The sequence below is a fragment of the Oryzias latipes genome, chromosome 17 (assembly GCF_053564925.1).
Source record: "Oryzias latipes strain Hd-rR chromosome 17, Olatipes_Hd-rR_3.1".
Classification (NCBI taxonomy): domain Eukaryota; kingdom Metazoa; phylum Chordata; class Actinopteri; order Beloniformes; family Adrianichthyidae; genus Oryzias; species Oryzias latipes.
This window is the reverse complement of record NC_136253.1, coordinates 35,452,501-35,478,704: the sequence shown is the minus strand read 5'-3', so window position 1 is coordinate 35,478,704 and position 26,204 is coordinate 35,452,501. Positions and strand designations below refer to the sequence as shown.

Sequence of the window (26,204 nt, the reverse complement as noted above, 5' to 3'; positions counted from 1 at the left end):
CTAAAGTCTGAATCCATTGGAAACCTGCAAGAAAAGTTCAGTCTCTGAGTCAGAAATGCATAAATCTATATTATTATAATAGTCTAGTCCTAGTATGCTGTATACAGGTTTAACACAGTAAAGTTTACATTTATGTCGACAGCAAATTATACGTACATCATGCAGCAGCATGTTGATAACAGCCCTGCAGCATCATACATGTCAACATGTGTTCTATTAATGAAGCCCCTGCAGTATTAAAAGAAAAGAATTATAGTACTTACCTGTCAAACCTTATGCCTTCCTCCTTCCTGGACTCATTTCTCTGATTTTGGCAGTAGAAACCCGCACAATGAACTGGCATTTTGCCAAAAATGTGTTCACATGCTGAACTGCAGCAGCGACTTGACCTCACCAAGATGGCGGTGCTCTCCTCCCATGAGGAACCACGTGATGTCTCCTCTAGCAATAGAACTCATTGGAAGACACGCACGCCCAAACCGGGGGCTTCCGGTCTTAAGAACACCCCCAATTGCCCTCTGCGAGGAGGGGGGTGGGGTGGGGTGTGCGGGTCATCAGGTCAGTACGGGTCACGCTGGGCGGATCTCCATCAGGTAAACTGTTGGTGGATGTGAGCTGATCCTGGAGTACCAACACCTCAGTCTGCTGGTGACCTTAAACCAGCGTTTGATCCCCAGGGGCCGCGCTGGGCGTTGTCCAGTGTGGGCCCTCTGGCAAGACCCACTATAAAGCCACTAGGGGGCCTGAGTGAGGGTCTCCCTGTGCCGGTCCCCAGCCCGGATACAATACAGGGTTGTATCAGGAAGGGCATCCGGCGTAAAAACTCTAAGAAACCGCCTGTGTGACTCGGTGAAAGCTGATTGGCTGAGGGTTTGTGCTGAAGACTGCTGGTGACCTTCTACATCCCAGCATGGAAGGTTTCCTAATGTTCTAGGATAGAGGAACGCTCTCCAACACCCCCCAGAAGAAAACCCTCCATAGGTCCACAGATGACCAGAGACAGTCCTAGGGGTTGTGTCTGAATTCCTTCCCTACTCACCGTTTTCTACTGTTGTCTGAATCTACATTTCCAAAACCCAGTGTCCTAGAAATTTCCCAGAAGTCTCTGCAGACAAACCAGTGTGCATCAATGCTCACTAGATCTGCGAATAAAGACCACAATGCATTGTGTTGGAAAAATTAATTTGTGATAAACCATCAACGTTTTTTCTTCAGAGGACTCATAAATAATTGTTGCAAAACACTCATTTTAGATTTAAACTGAAAACGACATAATATTCGCTGTTTAACAAAAGAAAAGTAGTGAGGATGGTGTCTGTTTTTAAAATCCAGGGGTCTACATAGTGCTGCACCATCTAGTCCCCCCCCTCCCATGTTTGACCTCTAACCTTCAGGCTGACGTTACAGATCAAAAGGAGAAAAAAAAAAACTGTTAACTCCAAATATTACTGGATAATAATGTACAAACATTCAAGTCTACAACTATGCAGTTTGTCATGGTGGCTGAATTGTGTGAATGTTCATGTTTTAGGAAATGTTTGCGTCATTTCCATCCCCTTGAGCTGTCGTGTGTTTGAATGACTGGATGATGCAGATCAGAGAGCACCTTTTATTTGGTTGTACCTTTGACAATAAGGACAAACATCCGATTCGCGTCAATCAAGACTCAACCGCCACAGTGCCGTTTCTGTCACAACCCTTCAGAAACGTTTATGCAATAAAAAAAAAAAAATCACATCTTTATTAAAAACTTTGGTATCAGAAACATTCTGTCCTGTAAAAAGCAGAGAAACGCTTTCATTGGTTCCACATGTGCTTCGTTTTTCCTCTACGTTGTTCTGCAACATGAACCCGAACAGGAGGATTTCTCCCGTTTGTGACCACCGTTCAGAACCAGAAATCCGCTTTCAACACCTCAAATCAAAAACAGACTTTAGGAAGGTTTCCGGTGAAAAAGAAATAAAAAAACAAACTAGGTGGCAGAGCCAACAGACTGCATTCTGTTACAAAAGCAGACTTTTATTTTGTTCTAGTCAGATTGTAGTTTAGGATTGTCGAGAAATGTAAAGTTCTAGATCAACAAGACCCCATTTCCAGATTAGACCCCAGAGTTTGGTTTTGCCCTTTTGGCAGGAAGAGGATGCACAGCAACCACAACCATCCTGAGCGCCAACGCACAGGCTTTGTGGGACATAAAACACACACACACACACACACTACTGCAACCTTTCTTCAAAGCTCATCTTTAGCCTGAGCATCTTCATCTGTTTCTGAAAGTGCCTCCTCTGCTTCTTCCTTTGATTCTTCCTCGTCTTCATCAATATCTTCATCATCCCCGTCTGTGTCTTGGTCCTTGTTCTTTTCCTCTTCGTCTTTTCGCTTCAACTCGTCCTGCTCTTGCTTCATTTTCTGTTCCGGCTCCTGAAGGAAAAGTGAGAAAGAGCAAAGTTTGATCCGGTTTCTGCTCTTCCCATCTGCAGGAGCAGCATCTCGTTCTCTGACGTACCTTCGTCGCGCCCCACGTCTCTTTGCCCACGTCTTCCGCTTCCTTCACGTCGTCGGTGATGAGGAAGTTGTCGAAGACGGTCCCTGACTTGACCTGAAAAGCAGGTCCAGACGTTACTCCCCCCTGCTGCAGGACTCTCCCGTCCTGCGTGTCATCAGGTCCTCACCTGCCAGAGGTCCAGACCCAGAACCCCGATGCTGTCGAACTTGTAGATGTTTGCGTCTGGGCTGTATTCGGGGTTATCGATTTCTGGATGCACCCAGGCTCCTTTGTAGTCTGGATTATCGATCTGTTTGGGCTTCCATTCTCCCTGCGATCACAGGAAAGGTCAGAGGGGGACGGCCTTAGCCGCAGCACGAGGCCTCGGCGCCGTGCAGGTCTTACTTTGTACTCCGGGTTGCTGATCATCGGCGGCTCCCATTCTCCATCCATGTCCTCCTGCCAGTCTTCAGGCTTTTTGGCGTCAGGATCTGGGATGTATTCTGGTTTCTCCCAGTCCTGCGGAAACAAATATTGTCTGGTTGGACCATCAGATCAGGATTCAGTCAAGCTTCTTCAGTTGAAGGTTTTCACCTCAGGCTTGGTGTCTTCGGGATCATCGATCTTCGGACGGTCGTCCCAATCTTCTGGCTTCTTGGCTTCAGGGTCCTTGATTTTCTTGGGGGGCAGGAAGTCCCAGTCCTCCTCCAGACTTCCAGATTCCACCTTCTCATTGTCAATCTTGACCTGGTAGGTCTGGTCTGGGTTCAGGATCAGTGTGTACAGGTGGGTGAACTCATCATCCTGCAGGGAACCAGGGGTTCAGCCTTTAGCTTCAGAAGCACGATCGTCTGATCGTCCTTCCAGACCACAGCGGTACCTTGCATTTGATCTCCTTCTTGATGAGATGATTCTTGCCCTTGTAATTGAAGATAACGTGGACCTTCTTGGTGGTGTAGCCGCAGATGTCGGGGCCTGCAACAAATTGACCAGATTACTCCAAGAACGCCTTCTGGTGGAGCGGTTCGTCCTGCGAGTGAGACGGAGCTCAGCTTCTCACCAAACATGACGTAGTAGGAGGAGTCTCCGTGCATGTCGGTCTGGTCCAGGTCGGACGGGAAGACCTTCACGTAGCCCCCACCGCAGTCGATCTTCTGCTCGTGCTTGACCGTGAACTGAATGACCAGAGACTTCCCCTCGTTGCTGAACGGCTCGAAGCGGGCCGAGGCGGCGTAGAAGCGAGCGTCTTGGCTGGTCTGCAGACCTAAAGTGCAGAACCAGTTCAGAGGAAAACAAATGACAAAAGTGAAATAATCACAGACGTCACAGGGAAATCACTGCGCTCCAATGCAGAGAAAGCAGAGCTGGATCTGGACTGTGAAGCCCAACCTGTCCGGCCGGTGAAGCGGCGACCAGGAAACAGTCTGAGACTCTGTGTCTGACACGTCTATCCAGCCACAGATGTGTTTTTAACAACCCTCTGCTGATGTTCTCCACACTGAAGGCCTGCTGACCTTTGTCCTTCTCTGCGTCTCCGTAGAAGTTCCCCGCCGTCAGCTTCCACTCTCCGTAGTCAGACTTGTGTTTGGAGTTCACCCAGCGACTTCTCCATTCATCTGAGGAGCAGGAGGGAGCCATTAAAACAGGGAAACAGAAAGCAAAAGCTCCCAGGAGACACACTGACCCACGGCCCGTGGAAACACAGGACTGTCACCACAACATCATCATTATTCCAATTAATCAGCTAGAATGAAGGGAAACAACGTGATAATCACTACACACGAGTTTAACGTAATGCCAATAATCGCTCATACAGTCAAATAGAAACACTTAATGATATTAAACTCCATTTACATCATAACGTGCAATCAAAAAGCCAGAAATTCAAAATTCCAGCACAAATTTGGATTGAAAGTGAAGGAAATGTTGGAGTTACCGCCGTCTAGAAACTCCTCCCGGAAGTAGATCTTTGCATGTACGCAGTACAAAGCGATCAAACCCACAAATAAACTCAAAGTGTTCATTTTAACCGGTAATTTCAGCTCTGCAGCCGCACAGACGCAGACGAGGCAGAAGTGACGAGGAGGAAGCGGAGGAGATATTTCAGAGTGGCTCCAGCGAACAGATGTCTGCCTCTGATTGGACAAGAGGAACGGACGCCTTGACCAATCAGAGGAGACCACGAAACAACCGTCTCCTCCAGACGCTGAATCCAGATCAGCTTTTCGTTAAATCCCGCAATGGCGCCAGCCGTCCACCAGAGGGCGCTGAAGATCATGGAAACGAGCAAAATGCAGCCGGGGGTCTCCAAAATGCCAAATTTAGGGGTAATTGTCCCAGATTTAACTGTTTTTAAAAAGTCTGTGATCTTCTTTCTTCTTACCCATTATTATTATTATTATTATTATTAACGATAATAATAACATTAACAATAATAATGATAACATTGATAACAAAACAGGTTTCAATTTAATATTCAAAGTACAGTACAATTTCTCCTGTGTAGTTCACATACATGTAAAAACGTTTTCTTCAAACAAATGTTCAAAAAATGATACAGTGTTTGACGATTTCTTACAACAGAATAACAAATATATAAAACATTGAGATAAAAAAGAAGATTAAAATATGAAAATGATGATTGGAAGTAATACATTTAAATACTATAAATAGCAGAATTGGTTTTGATAACTTCCGATTTTATAGTTTAAAATTTTCTATAGAGGCCAATGTATTTTAAGTAACTTCTTTTGCCTGATTATGATTAGGCTTGGTATATGTTTAATAGGAAAATTGAGTCATTAAAGATAAATTAATATTTTTTGTGTAGATTATTTTTTCACACAGAAAGGGCCCCATCCAGGGCTTGAACAGGGGTCTTTTTGCTGTGAGGCAAGAGGCTAACCACTGCACCATGATAACCACAAACACTTTAATATCTTCTACAACACATTTTACGTTTACAGCTGTGATCATCCCAGTGGATTTGGTTTCATCATTTTCACATTTCTTCTTTGAGCTGAACAGTTTAGAGTTTAGAGGAGATTTCTATCTTAAACGGTGCTTGAAGAAACAGCATCAGACGGTTCCTTCTTCACATGCCTGTGTGTAATCTGATCAACCTCAAACACAGAAAACTCTTGTCTCTTTGTTGGAAACATTGATTTGCAGCTCATGTGACACGCTGGAGATGCATCTGAGGCCCATCTGCCCTGGTTCTGATAACAGGCGACAGCTGATGTCCGCTGAAACTGCCCAGGGATTCCAGGATTCACTCACACCACTCACCAAAAACAGCAAAAACACACGTTTAGCACAACAGCTGGTGTACGATACAAACACAAAAGAAGAAAAAGGAATAGAAGTGAGACAAAAAAATGAAAAAAAGGATTAGCCTTGAAATGGTTTTATGGCCTCAGCAAACACAAAGAAATCCACAGCAGGATGGTTCCAGATGTTCAGACTAAAGACTGAGCACACATGACGCCGGGGCAAAAGCTTTCCGGCATGGTCAGGTCTTCTGCTCACATGAGTTCTCCCTCTTCAGTTAAAACTGTTTAGGGGTTAAGAAAGGAGATTAAATCTATAAATGTGCCAACACTATCGTACTCCATAGTAAAGATGAATAATAAAGTGATGCAACCACAAGGGGGCGCATTTCAGAGCCACATCTACAGGTCTGGATGCATAATTCATGAGAAAATGGAATGATTCTCTTCATAAAAGGGTTTGCCAGGAATTGTAAACGGCGTCTCTGCAGGCCTCTGCAGTCTCTGCCGTCACCAAACGGTTTCCTGCATCAAGATATTTTCCTACGAACAGCTGTCAGGATGACATTTCTGGTTATTATTCACAACATTCTGTTAGAACATTCTCTCATTCAGGTCTTCTGGAAAACATGAAGTTTATGTTCTGTCATTTTGGTGGAAACTACAGTCAGAATGAAGATCCTCATAAACTGGGGTTAAAGTATTCATTCTCCCTATAAGACAGTCCAGGATGTTTCTAATGGATTTTAGACATTTATGTGGTTCTTGACCCAAATTTAACTTTTTTATGTGGTTTTTTTTAAACTTGACACTAGTCAAATGTCGTTGCTTAGTTTTCCTGTAAAATCTGAAGAACAGCTACTAAATTTTGAGAAAGCAGAGACTGGTCTGCTTTCTCCTGGTTTGGGGGGGGGGGCGCTCATGTCGACAGAGTTTAAATCGACATGTTGATTCTTTTTTTTTCCGTGTGTGTCCTGAAACACGGCACACTGACCAGTTCAAATGAAAAATAAAAAGGAAAACATGAAGAAAAAACATTTCATATTTAATTTTCTTATGAAAAAGTCTGACTTTTAATTGAAGGTTTATTAATGCATTTAATCCATCAATACTTCATAAACACTGTGTTCGATCTGTCTGAGAAGAATCAACAACCTCAATCCAGAATATTTTATCACACAGAGAAAAAATACAGAAAGAACGAAACAAATAAAATGTAAAGAAGATTTTCTTGTTCTTTTTATTCCCTTTTAACAATAACAGCTCACACTGTTCATGAATCCTGACTTGTTTTTTTCTGTCCAGGTTTAGGAAAAGTGTTCAGGAAGTGTTTCTTTTTGCTTTATTACTCTTTCAGGGCTTAAATGAATTCTTCTGGAGTTTTCTAACATTGAGAGACTGATAGTATTTTTGGAACATGCATGTTTTTAATCAGGATCTTGAACTGGAGCATCCTTTACAAAGAGTTTCAAAAGAAGGAATGCTGCAGACTTTAGTCCAAAGGTGAAGAAAGTTTCTTGTTTTTGTGACAGAAACTGCAGCAGTAAAACATCTTTAGAAACACACACGGTTCTTTAGTCAACATGGGTTCATTGCATTGCGTCCACATGGACGCCGTTGGCATTAGTGCCGTTGAGTGTGAAGCGGCAGGTTTTTTTTTTTGAGTGACAGGTCTTTTCCTACAAAGCGACCACTGGGGCAAAGAAGAGCAACTGGCGCCAGCCTTCAAACCCCCCGGCACCCTCTGAGCGAGCCGCAATTATGTCAGGAGGAGAAAATAGTGTCCCTTTGAAAAGTGTTCTTCATCAAACCCAATTAATTCCACTGTTTTACCTTATTATTTCCACCGTGGACCTGGACCCGCTAGTCAGCCTGTTAACTAGAGCCTGGGCCTCTGCGGAGGTCATGCTTGGTCAAGCAGGACCTCATCATAATGCTTGTGATTAATTGCTGGTTCTGAGTGCGTTATGAGCGTATTCTGGGTGTAGCTACATGAAGACAGGGGCAGGGAGAAATGAGTTGGACTAAATATAGCAAACTTGAACACTTTCAATCTGTATCATTTTGCCGAGAAATTCCTCCAAACTTTGTGGCATAAAAGAGAGAAGCATATTTAGCTAACAGCAGCTGAAGTCTGAGTTTTACCCGGCTAATTATCTCATGAACCTAACTAAGTCAAGAGCTGGTTCACGACGGGCACTTTTTCTGGTCTTTTCTGGGATTTCACCAACGTTTATCAGGATAATCGTGAACTGAACCTCAGAGAACTCTGATTGAAAAATACAGGCTCTTTTGGACAAATTTACCTACCAAAACGTTCACTCAAAGGAGATGCAGTATATAATCAATTGATGTATTATGTGGTACACAAATGTCCATTTTTACTTTTGAACACCTCAAAATAGATGTTCACATGCAGACCGTAAAAGAAAACTAGAAGCAGCAGCTTTTCCAGAAGAAAATGCAGCGTTGAATGAAACTTAAAGATAAAAAAAACACAATTTAAATAAAGAAATGATCAAAGTTGAGCATAAATAAAGTGAAAACAGCACAATAACAAAAAAAATGTTTGTGAAAAATGCCAGAGCCGGGTATTGAACCAGCGAGCTTCTGCACCAAGGATTCCCATTTGTTTCAATGGAGGCAGAAATCCTGGAAATCCTGGAATATCTGGAAAAGTTCAAGGATTTGTGACCAAAAGTCACAGCTGGAAAAACTGAAAGAGCTGAATATTTGAACAGTGGGATGGTTGAAATAGCTGTAGGATTGTAAAAGGAGTTAAGCACCAAATAACGGAGGAAGATACTAGAATAAAGAGAAACAGGAAATCAGTGGATTGAAGGTTTCATAGTATTTCAACCAACTAGGACTTCCTGTTGCAGAACAGACGTAAAGCTCCCCTCCCACCGTAAACTGGGGGCATTTTAGCTGCAAAGGCTACAAGAGGGCAATTAAAATGGAGCCCTTGTGGCCCCTGCAGCCAGTCAGGCTGGGCCCCATGACACCCCCGGTTGGGCCTGATGGAGTGGAGCTTCATCTGCCTAACGGCCTGGCAAAAGGCCACAGGTCTGTAGGAACGCAGGTCTGGATGAACACAACCCCTGTGTCGCAGCGAGCATGGGCCCATTGTCTGCCAGGACTCATTAAGCTCACAGAGTCAGCCTGGTGGCTCACTAATGGACGTTAGGGGAGGAGAGAGAACGGGACCCTTCATCCAAACCGAGGGTCTTCGTCAAACGCATGCAGGGTTTTCCCTCCGTCTCTCTGCTAGATTTGTATCAATCTTCTGAAAAGAAATCTTCCTTGTTTAAAATGATTTTTTCTCTTGAATTCACTGTATTTGCAGACAATTATTTTAACATAAATGACACAACTTTATGCTTCACTTTAACTACCAGTGAGTTCTCACAACTGTGTTCCTCATAGAGTCAAACAAACAAACAAATGAAATGAAGTCTGGAATTTTTCAGCTAAACTTTACGTCATTTTACTATGATTTATGTGATGAATGCACATTTTATTAGTTGCATCAAACCTCTTCCAGGGAAGAACTGCAGACATGAGTTCCCTTTCCTCCTCTAAATCCATGGAGTCCACTTTGTTCATGATGGGATCCAGGTTACAGACGGCTGTCATTTAGGGGGTAAAACTATGGAATGATTCATTCTTACTTACTTTAATTTCCCTCTCTCTTCATTTTTGCTTTTCTGAAAAAACCCAGAGGAGATCGTTCAAAGTGTATGTTCCACAGTTTGGAGGTAAAACGAGGTTTTTGTCTGGGTTGAACAATCTGAGTTCCTGCAGTCAGGAAGCTTCCATCGGATTTCCTCCAACATAACTCTGAAATGTAGTTTCAGCAGAATGTGATGCCAGGACCACTTCAAGAACGTGGACCATTCCATCATGAAGACATTTTGCATTGATGTCACTAGTTGATGACAATAAACTAGTGATGGACTCGTCTGGCGCCCCCAGCCGTCCCCCAACTCCATCTGGATGAAGCTCGTCTGTTGGACTTTTTAAACATGTAGTTGTAGATTTAGATAAGTTCATTCTCTCTAAGAGTTCTGGTACATCACCTGTCTGTCCTGGGGGAGGATCCCTCCCCCATGTGGGCACCCCTGAGGTTTCTCCTTTATTTTCCCAGAATCTTTTTTTTTTTTAAAGGAGTTTTCCCATTCAGAGGATGGTCTAAGATGCCCAGTTTAGTTTAGTTTAGTTTAGTTTAGTTTAGTTTAGTTTAGTTTAGTTTAGTTTAGTTTAGTTTAGTTTAGTTTAGTTTAGTTTAGTTTAGTTTAGTTTAGTTTAGTTTAGTTTAGTTTACAATCAGCTATTGTATTTAATGACTGATTTCATGTTCTTATACAAATACCGGTATGAAACCCATTGAGATGACAATTGTTGAAATATTGGGCAATATGCATACATCTAATTGAACCATCACCACCACACAGCAGAGATGAAGTGACAGCCGCTGAAGCTTCATGAACTGTTTCTTCAGTTTTCCTGGCAGTGTGGACATGTGGTCAAAAAGATGGACTTGAAGTTATCACACGGGCGTTGTTGAGTTTGTTCTATTAAAGGGAAATTACACAAATATTCAGCATAAACGGGCAACCAAGACCTTTGTCTGCACATCCACATTTGTTTTTAAATGGTAAAGAAAGGAATCGAGTCTTGAAGCAGCTTTTTCAGGGGTAGCCAAGGGCATTCTGTCTATGCCTGAGAATCCAGGGTTAATCGCTTTAAAGATAGTAATTAGGTGTTAAGAGGTATGCTTGTCTGTTTAAATTAGCCTCCAAATCAGATTACGCTCTGTGACTTCCGTTAACTTCCCCCATCACAACTTCATGCTCCTCAAAAGGCCTTTTCATTTATTTAATTATACATATTCTCTTTTAATTCATAAAAGTAAAAATATATTTTCCCTGCAATTTAGAGATATACTTTAAAAAGTGCTAAATTGTTTTTATTGTAAAAGAGTAAAAAAAAATACACCTAGACATTTCTATTTAGACAAATAAAACCTGCTTGATTGAAGCCACAAAATGTTCCAAAAAAGTTTCTACAACACGTTCAAAGTGCAGTAGGTTGGCCGTCAGCAGGTTGTAATCAGGAGTCTGAAGAACCATGCACCCAGACGCCTGCTGACAGAGCTACAAGTATTACAGTTTTTATTAAAGAAATGTTTGACATCTTAAAAAGTTTGAGCGACAGCTATTCCACATAAAAACATGTATAAATGTGATGTCAATTGTTCTTTAGATGTTGTACAAAAACCTGTAGCTAACAGAGAGTCTGGCTAAACCGTCTACAGTTGATCTAATATAGAAAACCTGTGCGGAAAAAAGCAGAGGAAACATCAAAACATGGGAGTCCTAAAGCGTCACGGAGGCTAATGTGGTTTGATAAAACTTAAATACTTCATTCATTTTTGAAAATCAACCGTTTGCCTGAACAGTTACACAGCGGTGCACATGGTGGTAATTTCCCAAGCCTCTTTGGTGTCACGTCTCCTCTCACCTGATACACGAATCAACAGTTTGTAAACATTTACAGGAGTGCATTAAAAATCCATCCACTTCCTGTCGGGGCATCACATGTGCTGCCAGGTTTTATCCATGGACTGAATGTGCTCTTTGGCCTTCATTCTGAGGGCTGCGATGCTGGAATTCCGGTCGTCCTCCACCGGGTATTTATCGTTGAAGGGAGGTGCGCACTGGTAGGCAGGAGGCCCCATCGGCTGCATACCTTGGACCATGCCGGGTGGGCTGTTGAGGAAGCTGTGGCTGGAGTAGGTGGGCTGCAGGGTCTGCGGGGAGCTCATGAACCCCGGAATGGTGTGCATGGGTGTGGCACTGGAAATAGGTGACGTGAGCCAAGGATCCAGTGGCATCGGGTTGGCCACCTGCCCCACACTAGGGGGCATCGGAGGACGATTGAAGGATAACATTGGAGAGTCATGGAGCTTCATGGTACTGGTGTCCATCTTTTCTTGACGACGCCACTTTGCTCTTCGATTTTGAAACCACACCTGAACAAAAAAAAAAAAAACCACCCAAGTGAAACATTTTAATCGGTTTCAGTTTTTTTTTCCTCTAACCCTTGTGCTATCCTAGGTACTTTCACATTGGGAGGTGGGTCATCTAGACCCACTAGACAGTGCTCTGAACCTTTTTTCTTCAATGATTTGTGATCTTCACTGGTGTCCATGGATTACAAGAAATCTTTCCACCTTTATCCACCTTTTTCATGGTAGAGAGAACCAATGTAAGGGTGGGGTCATCTAAGATAGCACAAGGGATAAGAGAAGCCAAAGTTCAATCTTTACTGAATATTTTTTGAATAAAAAAAACCAACACATAAAATACCAACGTCTTAAAGGCATGACGTAACGAAACAGAATCCGATGGAACTCCTCATTCTGTTTTTTCTTGATCTTCACAGCAAAAGTTTGAACATAAAGTATGTGGCAGATGTTTGGTTTTAGTGCCAGAAGATGTGTTTGATGAAAACTACAGAGTTTTACCAGAACAAATTCATGTTAGCTGTGGAACAGGGTGGCGGAATTGTCATGGTTTGGGACTTTTTTCATCAACCACAGGCATGAATGACTTATCATAACTTGATATGACTAAGAATGATCCAAGTTCACCAACTTAGACATTGAACTTGACATGATGCTATGAAATGCCAGAAGCAGCGAGCCCATTGGGTCGTTGATGACAGAAGAGACCGGTATTTGTGGAATAGAGGAGCAGTTCTTGCTTTGAGGAACATTTAAAGGACACGTTGTTACAGGATTCATGCTCTTCTGGGCAGCTGAACTTTAACAGTGTTTCCAGAGGACATTTTAACGAAAGTAGCCACTCAAACAAGCAGCAGAACATCTTCTGGAACAGCCCTCAAAGACTGGTATCAAGAATCATCTACTGGAGGATCTTCTGCTGATTACCTGGATGAGGTGTGTTATGCCAATAAGAAGCTAACAAGGGCGGAAGAGTTGGTCAAGAACTGGACAGCAGCCTTTATGGACTGCAGTTTGACATCTATCCTCTAACCTCTGAGGGATGGAATTCTGGGATTGAACTGTCAGTCAGTGTCATGACATTACCAACAAGCAGTGTGTGATTGACGGCCAACTGTGTGGAAAATGTCCTGTAGTATCAATGCAGTTATCCCTGGTTCATGTCTTTACCTGGACTCGAACCTCAGGCAGGTTGACCTTCGTTGCCAGTTCCTCCCGGCTGTAGACGTCTGGATAGTGGGACTTCTCGAAGGCTCGCTCCAACTCATGAAGCTGATAGGTGGTGAAGGTGGTACGGTTTCTTCTGTGCTTTTTCTTGCCGTGCTCTTCCTCTTTGATGGACTTAGGAGAGCCGTCAGCGATGTCCACTTCCTTGGTGAGATTGCTCATTTCTTCACACTTATCACTCGAGAAAAGACTGGAGTCTAGAATGAAACATAAGGCTTTTTCAATGGTTTACACATACATTGATCAGAACAAACCACGCAACTGCTTTGTTGATTTTATTGCTCCATGAGTCTCATTCAATAAGCAGACGTCATTCATATTTTTTTATTTAAAATCTCCATCTACTGAGAACAAAACTACAGACTCCAGTGTAGCCACAAACTTGAGGTATTTTAAAATCTCCAGCTTGGATGACCCCCTTCCTCAATGTTCTGACAAAAGTATCGTCTTTGATAAGTTTAGCAATTCTCATAAAGATGGAGCAAGAAGATGGAAGAAGAAGAGGATCTGGCCGACTGGTTTTATGGATTCATTATCTAAATAGTCAAACGTCCAACCACTTTAAAAAATTTAAGATAAATACGAAAAATAGAAATAATTTCAAAAACTGAAACTCTGCTTTTTTGATACAAAGTTACTTTAAAACGACCCGCTACTCACTGTTTTAGATATTAGTCATTATTGTTTATTTTATTTTATGATTGTAAAATATGAACTTTTGCAGTTCTTCCTAAGTAAATCTGTGTTTTATCTTCTATGACGAACGACTTCCACTGACAGATGAGTCTTATCAAGCAAAGATTCAGGGATCTGGAAAGTCAAAACACCTCTTTCACTGAATTCTTTCCATAATCCCATAGCAACAGATTGCTGCTAATTAAACCCATTCTCTAATCTAACAAGGGACTTTAGGTGGCTTCTTCATGAGCCAAGGAAACAGCTGTGGTGTGGATTGTGTTTTCCTGGAAATGGACAAAGGGCAAGCGAAGCATGTCAGCGGTGAAGCTCCTTTACCATAAAACAACCGGCTGTTGATTTGAGGCGTCGACTCCAAACAGACTCAAATGTCATAATGTCTGAGATGAGGATGGATTTTCAAAACTTGACCCCAAATCCTATCAGACTTTTGCTTGGAACTGTTAAAGACGGATGAACAGCAGATGTGCAGAGACTCAATGCAAAAAACATCTATCCGTTAGTTTCATTCTCATTCCGTGTGAAGGGATCATTGCTACATTCAAAAGCTCAACTTTTCTGTTTGTACGATGAAAAACCAACTTCTTTGGTGCATCTATAGACCACGTGTGAACCCACGTCAGTCTCAGTAAAAAAGCATGACTTCATGTTTCCATCGTGGATGCACAGGCGACGTCACAGACATAGCAGTTATCTTGTTTTCAGCTCTCAATTGTTGAAGGAAACCTTTTGTAAATATCAATAATGCAAAAGTTTACGACGTTAGCAGGTCTGCCCTTCTCTCAGCTGCATTATAAAATCACAGTTTTACCCTCAAACTAGCAGTAACTCCATCTCCATCAATCCCCTTTGTACAGTTTAGGAGTCATCTAAAGTTAACCCTTTTAATTTAAACAAGACTCAGGATTACAATCCTATTGTTCAGAAATTATTCTAAATTTCTGATCACTTGAAACCTTAAAAAAGAAACTTTTTTCAAGAACAGAAAGGTAATGCATTCCTTATTAATCTTAGCTGCTGTCTGTTCCAATGACGCGAGAAGCTTTGGCACACAATGCCTTCAGAAACATGAACAGAACTTTGTTGGCACATCGGAAAGAAGCAAATGGGACAAGAACTTTGTAACGTGATAGCAATTTTCCAACCGGTTCTGCATATTGCTGCTGACACAGACGTCATGCTGAAGTCTCCTCAGAGGTTGATGATGAACTCGGTCAGGGTGTTTGAGCAGAGCAACTTCAAAAACATGCAGAACATGTCTGCAGAACTCAAACCTTCCAGGACCGGGAAGATGCTTTAAGTGTGTGTACGAGTGAAGTAAAACGTCCACCCATTTCTTAACCCACTTGCCTGTCCCGGCTACTGTTGGGCAAAGGTGAGGTCCCCAGGCCACACAATCACTCCCACACACTTTCAAATGCACAATGAAACCATGAAGCATGTTTTCGGACTGTGGGAGGAAGCTGGAGAAAACCCCTGCATGTGCAAGGAGGACATGGAACAGAAAAGTCCCAGCTGGGATTTGAACCTCTCGCTGTGAGGGAGGGCGTAGCTAACCACTGCGCCACCGTGAAGCCCCTAAGTTAATTGCAACAACCAAAATAAAGATGCTCAACACGTGAAACCAAGGCTTCTGAAAAGTGTTTCTTTTCAGGGACCATACCTGACCCTCAGTTTGGTGAATTTGACTGAATTTTTCTTTTGGCAGATTAGTTTGTTGAGACATATCTTTTCGCCCATTGTCGGACTTTTAAAACTCACTGTAATTTTCTGTCACCTAACCCTCCCAATTACACGGGTCAGATTATCAGATTCTTCTGAGAGGCTGAAAACCAAATGTAAGCTCAGTGCAAAATATCACACAATCCATTGGATTTTAAAAATTCTTTTTAAAACTTGATTTCAGTGAATCTTACAAGACTTGATCCAACTTTACTTTTTTTTGTCCAGCTGTTCCTCCTTTTTGATTGTCTTGTGTTTGCTTGTGTGGATGCTGTTGTGTTTGTTTCATGTTGAATCTTTTTAGCGAACAGTGCTTTGGGCCTGTGGGAGTTTTATAAACGTTTTTTATTTTAAGGTTGGACTGGACTGGAAGTTATTTTTCCTTCATCAGATGTCACGTCTGTGCACAGAAACGCCTTCAAAGTTTTACTGTAGTAAATAAATCAAAGACCAATCAGTAGATTGTTTTGAGGGACTCACCGTGGTAGGAATGATGCTGTGAGCTGTCCCCCAGTTCCGGAAGGTTTCCATAGGGTTCTGAAGGGACCGGCTTGGCGGGGTCCTGCTGGAGGGCTCCGTTAACTTTGGGGCTGCCATCATCTCCCACTGAATGCAGCAAGGGCTCCTGGTCTTTAGTGAATCCCAATATGACATCAATACTGTGGACCCGGCCTCCGTTGCTGGAGCCAGCGCCTTTCGCCATGTCATAGCTGTCAACGATTCCATGTCCGCTATCGTCCACCATCCCCAGGGTATCCATTGACAAATGCATTTGGCTGTGGACTTGCCTTTGGACTCACTTTCTGATTCTTGTCAAAAAAAAGTCAAAGTCTACCAACTGAGATGATCAACAAATAGTTCTTGTGCCTCTGGAACAGAAGAGCAGACCTCAGCAGGGTTTTTGTCCACAGAGATGACTCACATCTTTCTCTGCAAAACATTAAAACACAAAACTGTAAAACTGCACACCACAACTTCAGTGTAAGTACTTTTATAGGAAAGTTTCGACAGACATCATTTAAAAACGATCTCCACATCCACTACCAAACAAAAGATATTTATTCAGAGAAAGTTTTGAAATCAAAACTGGTTGAGCAGTTTTTTTTTGTAGCTCATGAATAACCTGCTGTTGCCTGGCCTGCACCCTTTGTTCTTAATCCACATGCCTGTCAGTTTCCTTTGCTTAATCTCCCTTTCCCTGGATAACGCTTCTACGTTTTGACATGCTTTAGGAAAAAAGTTTCAGGAAGAATGTGCGTTTTTTCCCCTGTATCTCTTGTTGGAAGTGTGCAGAAATATGCTTTATAGGTTGTAATTGTATCTCAGCATGACTTAGTGAGATCAGAGAATTTATTATTTGTCTTCTACAAAAAGATCTCTGTGTGAGAGAAACTATAAAACAGATTTTCATGAACAACGTTCCCATTTCCCACATGGATGATAGAAAGCACATCCAAACATGTAACTGAGGAAATGCAAAAACATGTAACCGTCTTACCTTCGTTCAGGTTTCTTGACGGTCTACTCCTCACATCGTCCATAAGTAGAACCAACTGCAGTGTCTACTCTGAACACTTGTTGCTCGCCGTGAAATCCTTAAAGCTCCTTTCAAATAACTGAGCAAAAGATCGTTGCAACCAGAACATGCAATGTCCTCCTCTGCCGACAAAACTCCTCTTAACCACAAGAGACACCAGAGCAGGCTGCTGGAATGGTAGTAAAACCTGAGGGTTTAAGAGGTTTATTAATTGGAATCCTTCCCCTTTAAGAATGACTGACAGTTGTTTTCTGGTCAAGTAATTGCTCCAAATGTGTCCTGCTTTCAGACCACAGAGGGAGGCCATTGCTAATGAAGCCTCAACAAAACTTCCTTTCAACAAATCTATTGTCTGAAAGATAATGGCTTGTGTGGAGAGTTTTCGTTAATCCCTTCATTACAGACAATAACACGGAGAAAAGACAGGGATGGACTTGAATGGCTACACACTGTACATTAAATAGTTGCATACAATGAGGCGTCTAAATTTGGAACAACTGTTTTTAGAAATAGAAAGTGCTGATGAAATAAAACAAAGATGCATTTTCTTTATTTAACATGTTTGATTGCTGTTTGGAGATTTCACGTTTGAATTTATTTTAGATTTTCTCTGAAAACTATCAATCTATTGGTCCAAAATCAAGCAGAGGTCTCACTTTGATTTAATTTACTCAAGCAAAGATCATTACTGAACGAGCGCTCTTTAACCATCCGCTCCCATGATGCTCTCATTAGACGAGCTTTAGTGTTAGATATGCTCCAATATTTGGATCATTTGGGAGATAAAGTCCAAAGTGGGAGGTCAATTCTGCTTTGCCAGCTGGAAAAACCAGAGCTGTCGCAGCTACAGTAGGTGTTGCAGAGATCAAGCCCATCCTTAATAGGCCTAAATACTTCCCCAGAGATTTTCTCTGACCTCACTACCCCCTACCTGAAGATATTTTTAGGAGTTCCTCTCGTGCTTCCATTCTGCTGAAAGTGTGTGTTTAACAGTTTAACAAGCCTTCATCAAGCCAGTAGATGATTAAAGTGACGTCTCTCTTCAGTTATCAGAAGGTTTTTTTTCTTCTACTTTTGAAATAAAACAGTGATGTTACTGTGTATATTATGTGACGTATGAATGTTTCTATGATTTTTCATAATTTTCATTTCCTCAGATGAATTTCTGAGAATGTCTGTGTTTTCTTTCTCATTTTGTTTTCAACATTCGTTGTAAATGGGACCACAGTGGAATTCAATGGCTTATATCTCAGCATCGTTGACAACATCACCAGCATTTCATGCAGAATCTGGATAAAGCAGCGAGCTGGAGGCTGGTATAAGCTGAACGTGTTTTCGCATGTCCTCACCTGATCTTCCAGCAAACACATCAACTTCTTTGAGTCAGGGATATGCTTACTGTAAGCAGCTGAGGAAATTTAAATGTTAAACAAGTTTAAAACCTTTGCAGAAGAACGGGTGAGCAGACTGACTAAAGGTTAAGTGGCTTAGGCCGACGAGGGTTCTCGGTTGTCAGAGTTGTTTTCCGAGAACAGAGAGACTGAGCAGCCTTTACTTTTGCCTCTTCATGAATTAAAGACGTTCAGGATTCCACCACAGCAGGGGATTTGCCATGAAACAGGCTGCTGCCATATGGTCACCATGAAGAAAGTCGGTGCAGCAGCAGGGCGGTTTGTCTCTGTGATCAAGTCAGCATAGAAATAAAAGCTAAGATTTTATATAGATCTGTATTTTAAAATATTTCCAAATGTCCTCCTCTGGATGTTTTTTACTAAAATAAATTCCATTTATAAAGCTGTAACTCACAGCTCCAGAAGAGACAAAGAAGCAAAACAGGTCATGAGTAAAAGATGTGTGTTGATTAAAAAAACGAGCGTTTCTTCAGTGATTCTTGTTCTCCAGACTCCACATTAAATTCGTTCCTTGTGCAAACATCCCTGCTTCTTCTTTCCAGACATGTGGCATCAACATAACTATCGCTGCACAGTTCATTTGCTTTTGAATAAGGACCTTTAAGAGAACCAACATCCTGCAGGAGCCCTAAAATAATTTAAAGTTTGAATGTTGCTCCTGTACATCCTTCACACCTTCACTTGGATCTGTTGTGGTCAATTTTGACATTTCATGTCAAATCCAATTTCAGATCTACACGAGCAAATGACTGGACTGTGCCTTCGTCAATGGATAAAGATTTTATGAACCATTTAAGATGCCTCCAATAACACCCAAGTCATAAGGAAGGAGAAACTGATAATCATTTTATCACATTAATATATTAAAGCTGTCCCTCTTTGCTTGTTTCCCCATTATCCTAATTGAGTACAAATTGGTTAAGAGGGTGCAGAGAAGTTATCAAGCGCCTTAGTTTTATCAGATGACAGTGTAAGTCCCTGAGATCCTATTAGCAGGAAAGCAGCTAATGTTTAAATGCGCTGTGTCAGCTTACTGGGGGGAAAGGGGGATGGGGAGTTGCCAGCCAGGGGAGGGCAGATCCACAACTGAAAGGGAGGGTGGGTCACATGATCAGCTGCAGCTGAAATGAGAAGAAAAAGCTGACTGTCGCTTTGAGTTGAAGCAACTTCATGACATCTCTGAAGACTCTCGTCCATAACCGTGATGGTTCCATCCCAGAGGAAGTTTAGGAAGGTCGTCTGGACTCGGTTTGTTAAGTTGAGGAGGTTTACGTCTCTTCTCCTACAGATTTTCTCCTCTCTGAAATAAACCGCTTCGTTGGTTAATAAAGCTGGTCTTTAGAGGCTATTTGGAGGGAGGAGTCGACTGGATAGTGGTGACGGCAAATTGACCAAAACAAAGAATTGAGTGGTTTTGGGTCACGTTGACCCGGGAGTCTGTTGAAAGACATACTAAGGGTTCTTATGAGTTTTTAGGAAGTCTTCATTTGGACTGAGAGGGTGAAGGGCAGACCTCCACAGCCTGCTCCTTCAGGTGTTAATTACCTGATGAAACTGACTGGTCCCGTTGGGTTTTCAGGACATTGCTGTAGATAGGGGCTGCACGGGGGTTAGCACTCTTTCCTCGCAGCGAGAAGTTCCTGCTAGGTTCTTTCTGTGAGGAGTTTGCATGTTCTCCCTGTGCATGTGTGGGTTTTCTTCAATCAACTGTCCAAAAACATGCTCCATTGCCTAATTGGCAATCGAGCCAATTAGGGTTTAAATTGACCGTACATGTGAATGTGAGTGTCGCCCTGCAGCAGACTGGTGAACTGCTCAGGGCGGGTTAGGGTTAGGTCCCAACAGTAGCTGGGATTGGCTCCAGCAACCTCGTGACCACAAAAGAGATTCAGTGGTTTCTGATAATGAATGATGGATGCTAAAGATAAATGGAAGTTTATATTATTTTCTTTATCTGGAGGTGTGTGTGTGTGTGGGGGGGGGGGGGGGGGTGCCGTTCCCTGTGTTTATGGCCTACCTAAATCTTCCAGGAGGACACACCACTCAGACCCATCGTCATCAGCAGGGACTCCATCACTTACAGCTTGGCGAAACACATGGCTCCTCCCTTGGCCCTTCCCGCTGGCAGCACAGAGCATCAGGCCAGGAATTCAAAGGACTTTCCCAGAAAGTCAAGAATATCGTCAGTTGGACTTTGGGGAGACTATTATGTCTTATGATGTTGAAGGAAGAGTCCTGGTTCCCAGGTACAACTTTAAGTCACAGAACTGTGGGTCAAGACCGAATCCAAGGAAAGTCATTTAAAAGACATGTTTAAGTTGGCGATAAGGAGAACCGCCTCGCCTATTGAGGCTGTGCAGTCATCATTGGGGAAGACCAGTGTCTCCATGAAGAAGTGTACAGGAAGTCTCAGCATTTGGATAGGTACCTGTTATTTATTTCACCACCCTTTACAGCACAAACTCACTGTCTTCAGGACGCTGCACCACAGAAGCCAAGATGGTCCACAAGGAATGGGTGAAGGAGAAAAGAAGAACAAGTCCACCAAGGTCTCAGGACCTGTAGATATCCCAACTGAGATTCTCCAAATCCCAAAGATCAAGAAAACAAACAAAAGAATATGAGCAAAAAAGGAGAAACGTAGTTGTTCCTTACATTTCCAGGCTATCAGACAAACCTTTTTCAAACAACACAACACCCGGGTTCCCACCAGGGTGTTATTTTTTGCCAAAAAAGTACATTTTCATTCAATAGAAATGGAGGCCAGAATGCAACCTTCCATCAGTTTCAGTCTCCAGCAACCCAAGCTCAAGATCAAGTGAGTAGATGTGAACCGGATGCTTTTAGCTTTTCGATGGTGTTCTCTTTATGTATTTATTTTGCTGTTTTTTAAAATAAATAACGTGATATAAATAAACATTTTAAAATAAAACAGTTTTCTGAGAGAATTCCTCTGTGATCTTTCAGTTTGACAGCCATGGCCCTTTCAGTTCATCTCCGGAAACCCTTCAAGTTAATTCTGTTTCCTGTTTATTAAAAACCGGAAACAGAAAAAAGTCTGAATGAAGTGTTCATCCTTTTTATTACACAAAAAGAAAAAACAGAAGCACAAATAGAGCTGCGCTGTGAATAATTCCTGAAATGATATTCAGTTTGAAAAAGCAGCTGAAGCTCTGGGAGGCTGAAAAGTCTGCAAACACCAGAAGTGAATAAAAAACACAAAAAAGACACAAAACATCTGAAAAAAAAACCCTTTGTTTCCCACAAGCAGGTGTTTTATCAGAGCCTTTATGCTGGTTCTTAGTGTTTCACATGATGCTGCACTTCTCCTCCGCCGTCTGTCTCATCTCCGTCATGGTGGACTGGGCCTTGGTTTTCAGTGCATCCAAATCCATGCTCTGCAGCTGGTTGAGGAAGGATTCGTTGCTCTCCTCTTCTTCCTCATCTTCATCCACCATCTTAGCCAGGTCCTCCGGAAGGTCAATGTCCTCCCCGGCCATCTGAACGGTTGCAGTGTCCGGAGCGCTCTGCAAACACACATCTGTGGATCAGCGCCATGCAGGTCTGGTGATGAGCTGAACGTTTCTGAGCCTTGGAGCTCAAACACACCGACCATCGACTGTACGTGAGAGCTGGACTGAGCGAGTGTGGCGGCGTACATAAAAAAGCCAATTCAATTCAAATCAGTCGGCATTTTTTCACGAAAACGGACGTTGCAGCCAGACGTCGTCAGTGGGCAGTGATTGGTCCAAGTCGGTCTGAGTCAATGTTTCCATGGCAACCACCACTTGAAAGTGGGCTACACAATATCAATCAAACGTTTTGGATGTGGGGGCTAGCAGGCTCCACTTACTTCAGTCGGTTCCCAGGAGGTTATTGTTGGATTCATTGCTTGGGATGTTTGAACGTTCTCTCTGTGTGTTTGATTCCACAAATCAACCTGTCCTCACAGGATCTTTGATTCTAGGCCATGGATTGTTAGAGTATATTTTCCTGAACGTGAAAAAGGAGATGGACTTTCTGCAGAATGTTTATGTGTGATGATGTTTTCTTTAGCCTTTGTGCCGCCTTTAAATTTGCATGATTGTATTTTCGAAGTAAGAAAAACAATAGTACAGTCATCATTGTTGAAAAAGGAAATGGAACGCTTTACTGATGTCTCAAACATCACAAAAAAAGACATCTATTGTAAATCTTTCTATACACAGATGACAATCAGGAAGCCCTGAATTTCTTACTTCTGGAAGTCTGTATTTGTCTCTCAGTGCAACTCGGAGGTTTGCTCTCTCAGCTTTCTTTGTGGCGAAGTCTTTGTCTCGTTCAATCCTGTGGAAAAGACCGAAACCATTTGTGAGAAGTTTGTAAATGAACGCTGGCACCAAAATGCACCAGTGTGACTGTCACTCATACTTCAACAGGCAGACACTAAAGCATAAAAATGAATCGTTGGGAATCTGGTCCAAAGCCTCTGAACCAGACAGGAGGAAAGCTGGAAGTTCTGCTGAAGTTTAGGGAGAAGCTGTCAGTCGTTACATGAAACCACGGACAGAGGCTATTGATCTGAACCCTGGAACACTGTCGCCATAAAATATGGTCATTTTGACCCCATATTTTTGAACAAACTTGGTCTTTGGTCCACCCATTCCTGGGACACGTGAGACCTCCCTGGCCGCTGACAGTGCTCCAGGGTTCAGGCTCCTGCAGAAAACCGATCCCTCGTCAGCCGTGTCCGGGCCTCCTTCAGGCTGATCCTCCATCACCTTCAAGCCTCTGATCTCTTTCTAGCTGGCCGCAGATGCTGCACGTTGGTCTCCAGGTACCATCCAGGTTTTTCCCTGTAAACCTGCTGTTGTGATGCTCCCTAAGCTGTCCCCTTCTTACCTTAAAGGGGAAACCAGGTGATCTGGTGTAAAGCTTTTCCTGGAGATCAGTATCACAGCAGCAGCAGCAGCAGCAGCAGCAGCTTTACCACATTACAGTAATGTTGTTAGGGAGGGAAGGCGGTTCACAGCAGAAGCGTCTGAGTAGACTCAATTAGACAGTTTGATGAAACCCTCCCTGTTAATCTAATCTGTCACACATAAAGTGATCTTTTGGTTTTCCCGCTTTTGTCTGCTGACTGAGATCTTAAGCCTCTTACATGGTAATAATATGGTCATTTAAGATGCTGTTCCATGTTTGCTTTGATCTTATCGTTAAAATCCTGAAGCACAGGATCAGATCTTTGTCTTTTCACCTGAACTGGATGGTGAATGTGGACTTTCCTGAGTTTAAACTTTACAAATGTATAGTTTTTTACATCTCTTCCAGAGATTCCCTCAAATCAAATCCAATCAAATCCAATCTCATTCTACTCAAAGTGCTTTACATAAAAACACAATAAAATATTATAAACTGAAGGACAAAACATCAAACAAGTATTTTGTTTAAAACCCACACAATGCCAACACCCCCCCCCCCCACACACACACACACCATGATAAGAAGAATGATGAAATGATGCAATGTAGAAGTTACAACTAAAATGTAAAAACTTAAAATTAAAATAGATAAATAACCAAGAAGAAAATTAAGGAAAAAAAACTTGGTACATAATAATGTATATATATATATATATGTATATATGCATATGTACATTATTATGTACATTATTTATAACAATCAATCAGAAAGTTTTGCTGTTTAGGAGCTAATACATCATTGGTGGGAAACTGTTCTGGTAAAATAGCATAAAAACTACATATTTTCAATTTTACTAATAAACTGAATGAAAACACTGAGTTTAAAACTTCCTACACTCATCATATGTATATATATATATGTTTAATTTTACTTTATCCAGCTGGTATAACTTCTAGGAATGATTTTTTTGTGTGACAATGACTTAAATAAAAATGATGAATGCAACATTTAATGGATGTGTGATTAACCTCTATTCCCTCTTTTGAACCAGATGAATCTAAATGTTTTTAGGTTTTCAGTTCTTATTTGTATAAAAGTAAAAAAAACTCCACTGGCTCCTCGTTTAAAGACTTCTCAGGGTTTATCTAAACGACGTATCTTATGTCGATATGGGGCATAAAGTTGTTTCGGTTTAGTTCATTAAACAAAGCGACTCTGACTTGGTCACCTCTGAATCCGGATTTGCCCCATTTGAAAGTTTGATGACGTCCTCGGTGTTATTAGCCCAATTAGTTAAGTTACCCTGCAGTGGGGCAGTTTCCATGGTGGCTGCTCTGACCTGAGTCTATTTAGGGGTGGTCTGCTGTAACCCGACTTTAATAAGATTAGCTTTTACGAGAGCTGCAGCTCGGCACAAATCCTCCGTTGGTTGATGTCTTCCCTCTTTTCCTCGTTCAGCTTTAGTTTCAGAGCAAACAGACGATTTCAGGATTTAATGAAGTTTGGGGATTTTTACAACATTCATGACGGGATGATTGCTTGCAAAAAAAGTCTCACAAAGACTAAAAGTGATGAACTTAAGTTAAACACATTTGAATCAAATTTGACCATTTTCTGCATTTAAAACATTTTATTAAAATTTTAAAAGTAAAATGTTAAAAATACCTGATCTTGTTTGAAACGCAAACTTGAGTGAAATACAGTTTAGTCAAATCTAAACTCATATTTTGTTCTTTTTTTCCACAACTTTTAATTAAATGAGTCATGACTGTACAGCAACTTCAATAATAAATCAAAATTCAAACGTTATTTATAAAATCAAACTTTATTTATTTTGGTAAATAAATAGAAATAGCTGCGACAGACTGGCGACCTGCCCAGGGTGTCCCCTGGCCAGGATAGGCTCCAGCAGCCCCGTGACCCCGAAAGGGATAAAACGGAATAGAAAATGAATGAATGAAATAGAAATAGTAATAAGTAAATAAATGTATTTTAGTAAATACATTTTATTTTATAATACTAATTACATTTTCCTTATAGAAAATAAAGAAAACCAAAGCTGTATCGCATGACATTTTACTTTAAACAAGTATCTACACACAAATAGACAAATAAATAATAATGACACAATCAAAACCAACAATGATCATTGCTTCTCTTTTCTGACACCGTCACAGCTCTCCTTCACCAAAAGCCTGAGGTTGCAAAATTCCATGTAGTATGAATCAAAAATCTGTTGAATGGTCTAAATTTTGTATATAATTGATAAAAGGTCCCCAAATTTCCTCAAATAAGGGTTGTTTGGTTTAATGAACATACATTATTCTTTCCTAAGGAAGGCAATCCAACATTTGTTTAAGCCACTGGTTTATGCTAGAATGCTGCTCATATTTTCCCAAGACGCCTCTCAAGATGCCTCTTAGCCGTTAACGAGCTGACATCAACTAATGCGCTCTCTGTTTTACTAAAATCATGTTTCACTGGATTCATAGCCAATGGGAATAAGGGAGGATGTTTTGAGATTATTTTTCGATTGTAATTGTAACTTCTTCCAGAAACATTTGTATTTTGTGACACTTCCACATACGGTCTGGTATGTTCTTATAATAGTTATTTAGTCACACTGATGTAGTATAAAAATGTATCAACCATTGAAGTTGTAGTATTCTGAGTCGACTGTTAATAGACATAGAAGGAATCTCAGCACAAACTCTTGTCCAATCATTTTAATTAATATTTAGTGATTAGTCATCATTTCATGATTTTAATTAACCTTTTGAATTCTCTGATGTATTCAATTTCAACAAGTTATTGAAGTGTGAAATTATGCCTTTTCTTAATTTATTTTTTTATTTTCTGGGTCTCCAACTGTAAAAGAGGGAATTTGTTTAGATTTTTTTGGTTTGCACTCACAAAGCTTCTTATC

At 41.6% G+C, this 26,204-nt stretch overlaps 3 protein-coding genes across 3 annotated transcripts in view; all 3 read right to left on the bottom strand.

Moving 5' to 3' along the window:
- Positions 1 to 1,595: 1,595 nt before the first annotated feature.
- calr3b (calreticulin 3b) lies at positions 1,596 to 4,621 on the bottom strand. The gene is made up of 9 exons (XM_004079464.5): positions 4,422 to 4,621; positions 4,000 to 4,101; positions 3,546 to 3,749; positions 3,366 to 3,460; positions 3,080 to 3,289; positions 2,891 to 3,004; positions 2,673 to 2,816; positions 2,507 to 2,599; positions 1,596 to 2,421 (listed from the first exon to the last, which is right to left on the bottom strand). Exons 1-9 carry the CDS (start codon positions 4,507 to 4,509, stop codon positions 2,233 to 2,235), a joined length of 1,239 nt encoding a protein of 412 aa, XP_004079512.1. The 5' UTR covers positions 4,510 to 4,621; the 3' UTR covers positions 1,596 to 2,232.
- Positions 4,622 to 10,902: 6,281 nt separating this feature from the next.
- rx2 (retinal homeobox gene 2) lies at positions 10,903 to 17,133 on the bottom strand (the record flags this gene model as incomplete). Its single annotated transcript, NM_001104903.1, is given in 4 exon segments — positions 10,903 to 11,788; positions 12,953 to 13,206; positions 15,908 to 16,357; positions 16,926 to 17,133. Coding segments are annotated over 3 exon segments (984 nt in total). The 3' UTR covers positions 10,903 to 11,350.
- A 4,306-nt stretch (positions 17,134 to 21,439) lies between these two features.
- Positions 21,440 to 26,204, bottom strand: part of cplx4c (complexin 4c) — a 6,009-nt gene continuing 1,244 nt past the window's right edge. The window contains exons 2-3 of the mRNA XM_004079463.5: positions 22,615 to 22,702; positions 21,440 to 21,903 (exon numbers count right to left, since the gene is read on the bottom strand). Coding sequence (XP_004079511.1) covers positions 21,685 to 21,903; positions 22,615 to 22,702 — 307 coding nt within the window. The 3' untranslated portion in view covers positions 21,440 to 21,684. The remainder of the gene's footprint in view (positions 21,904 to 22,614; positions 22,703 to 26,204) is intronic.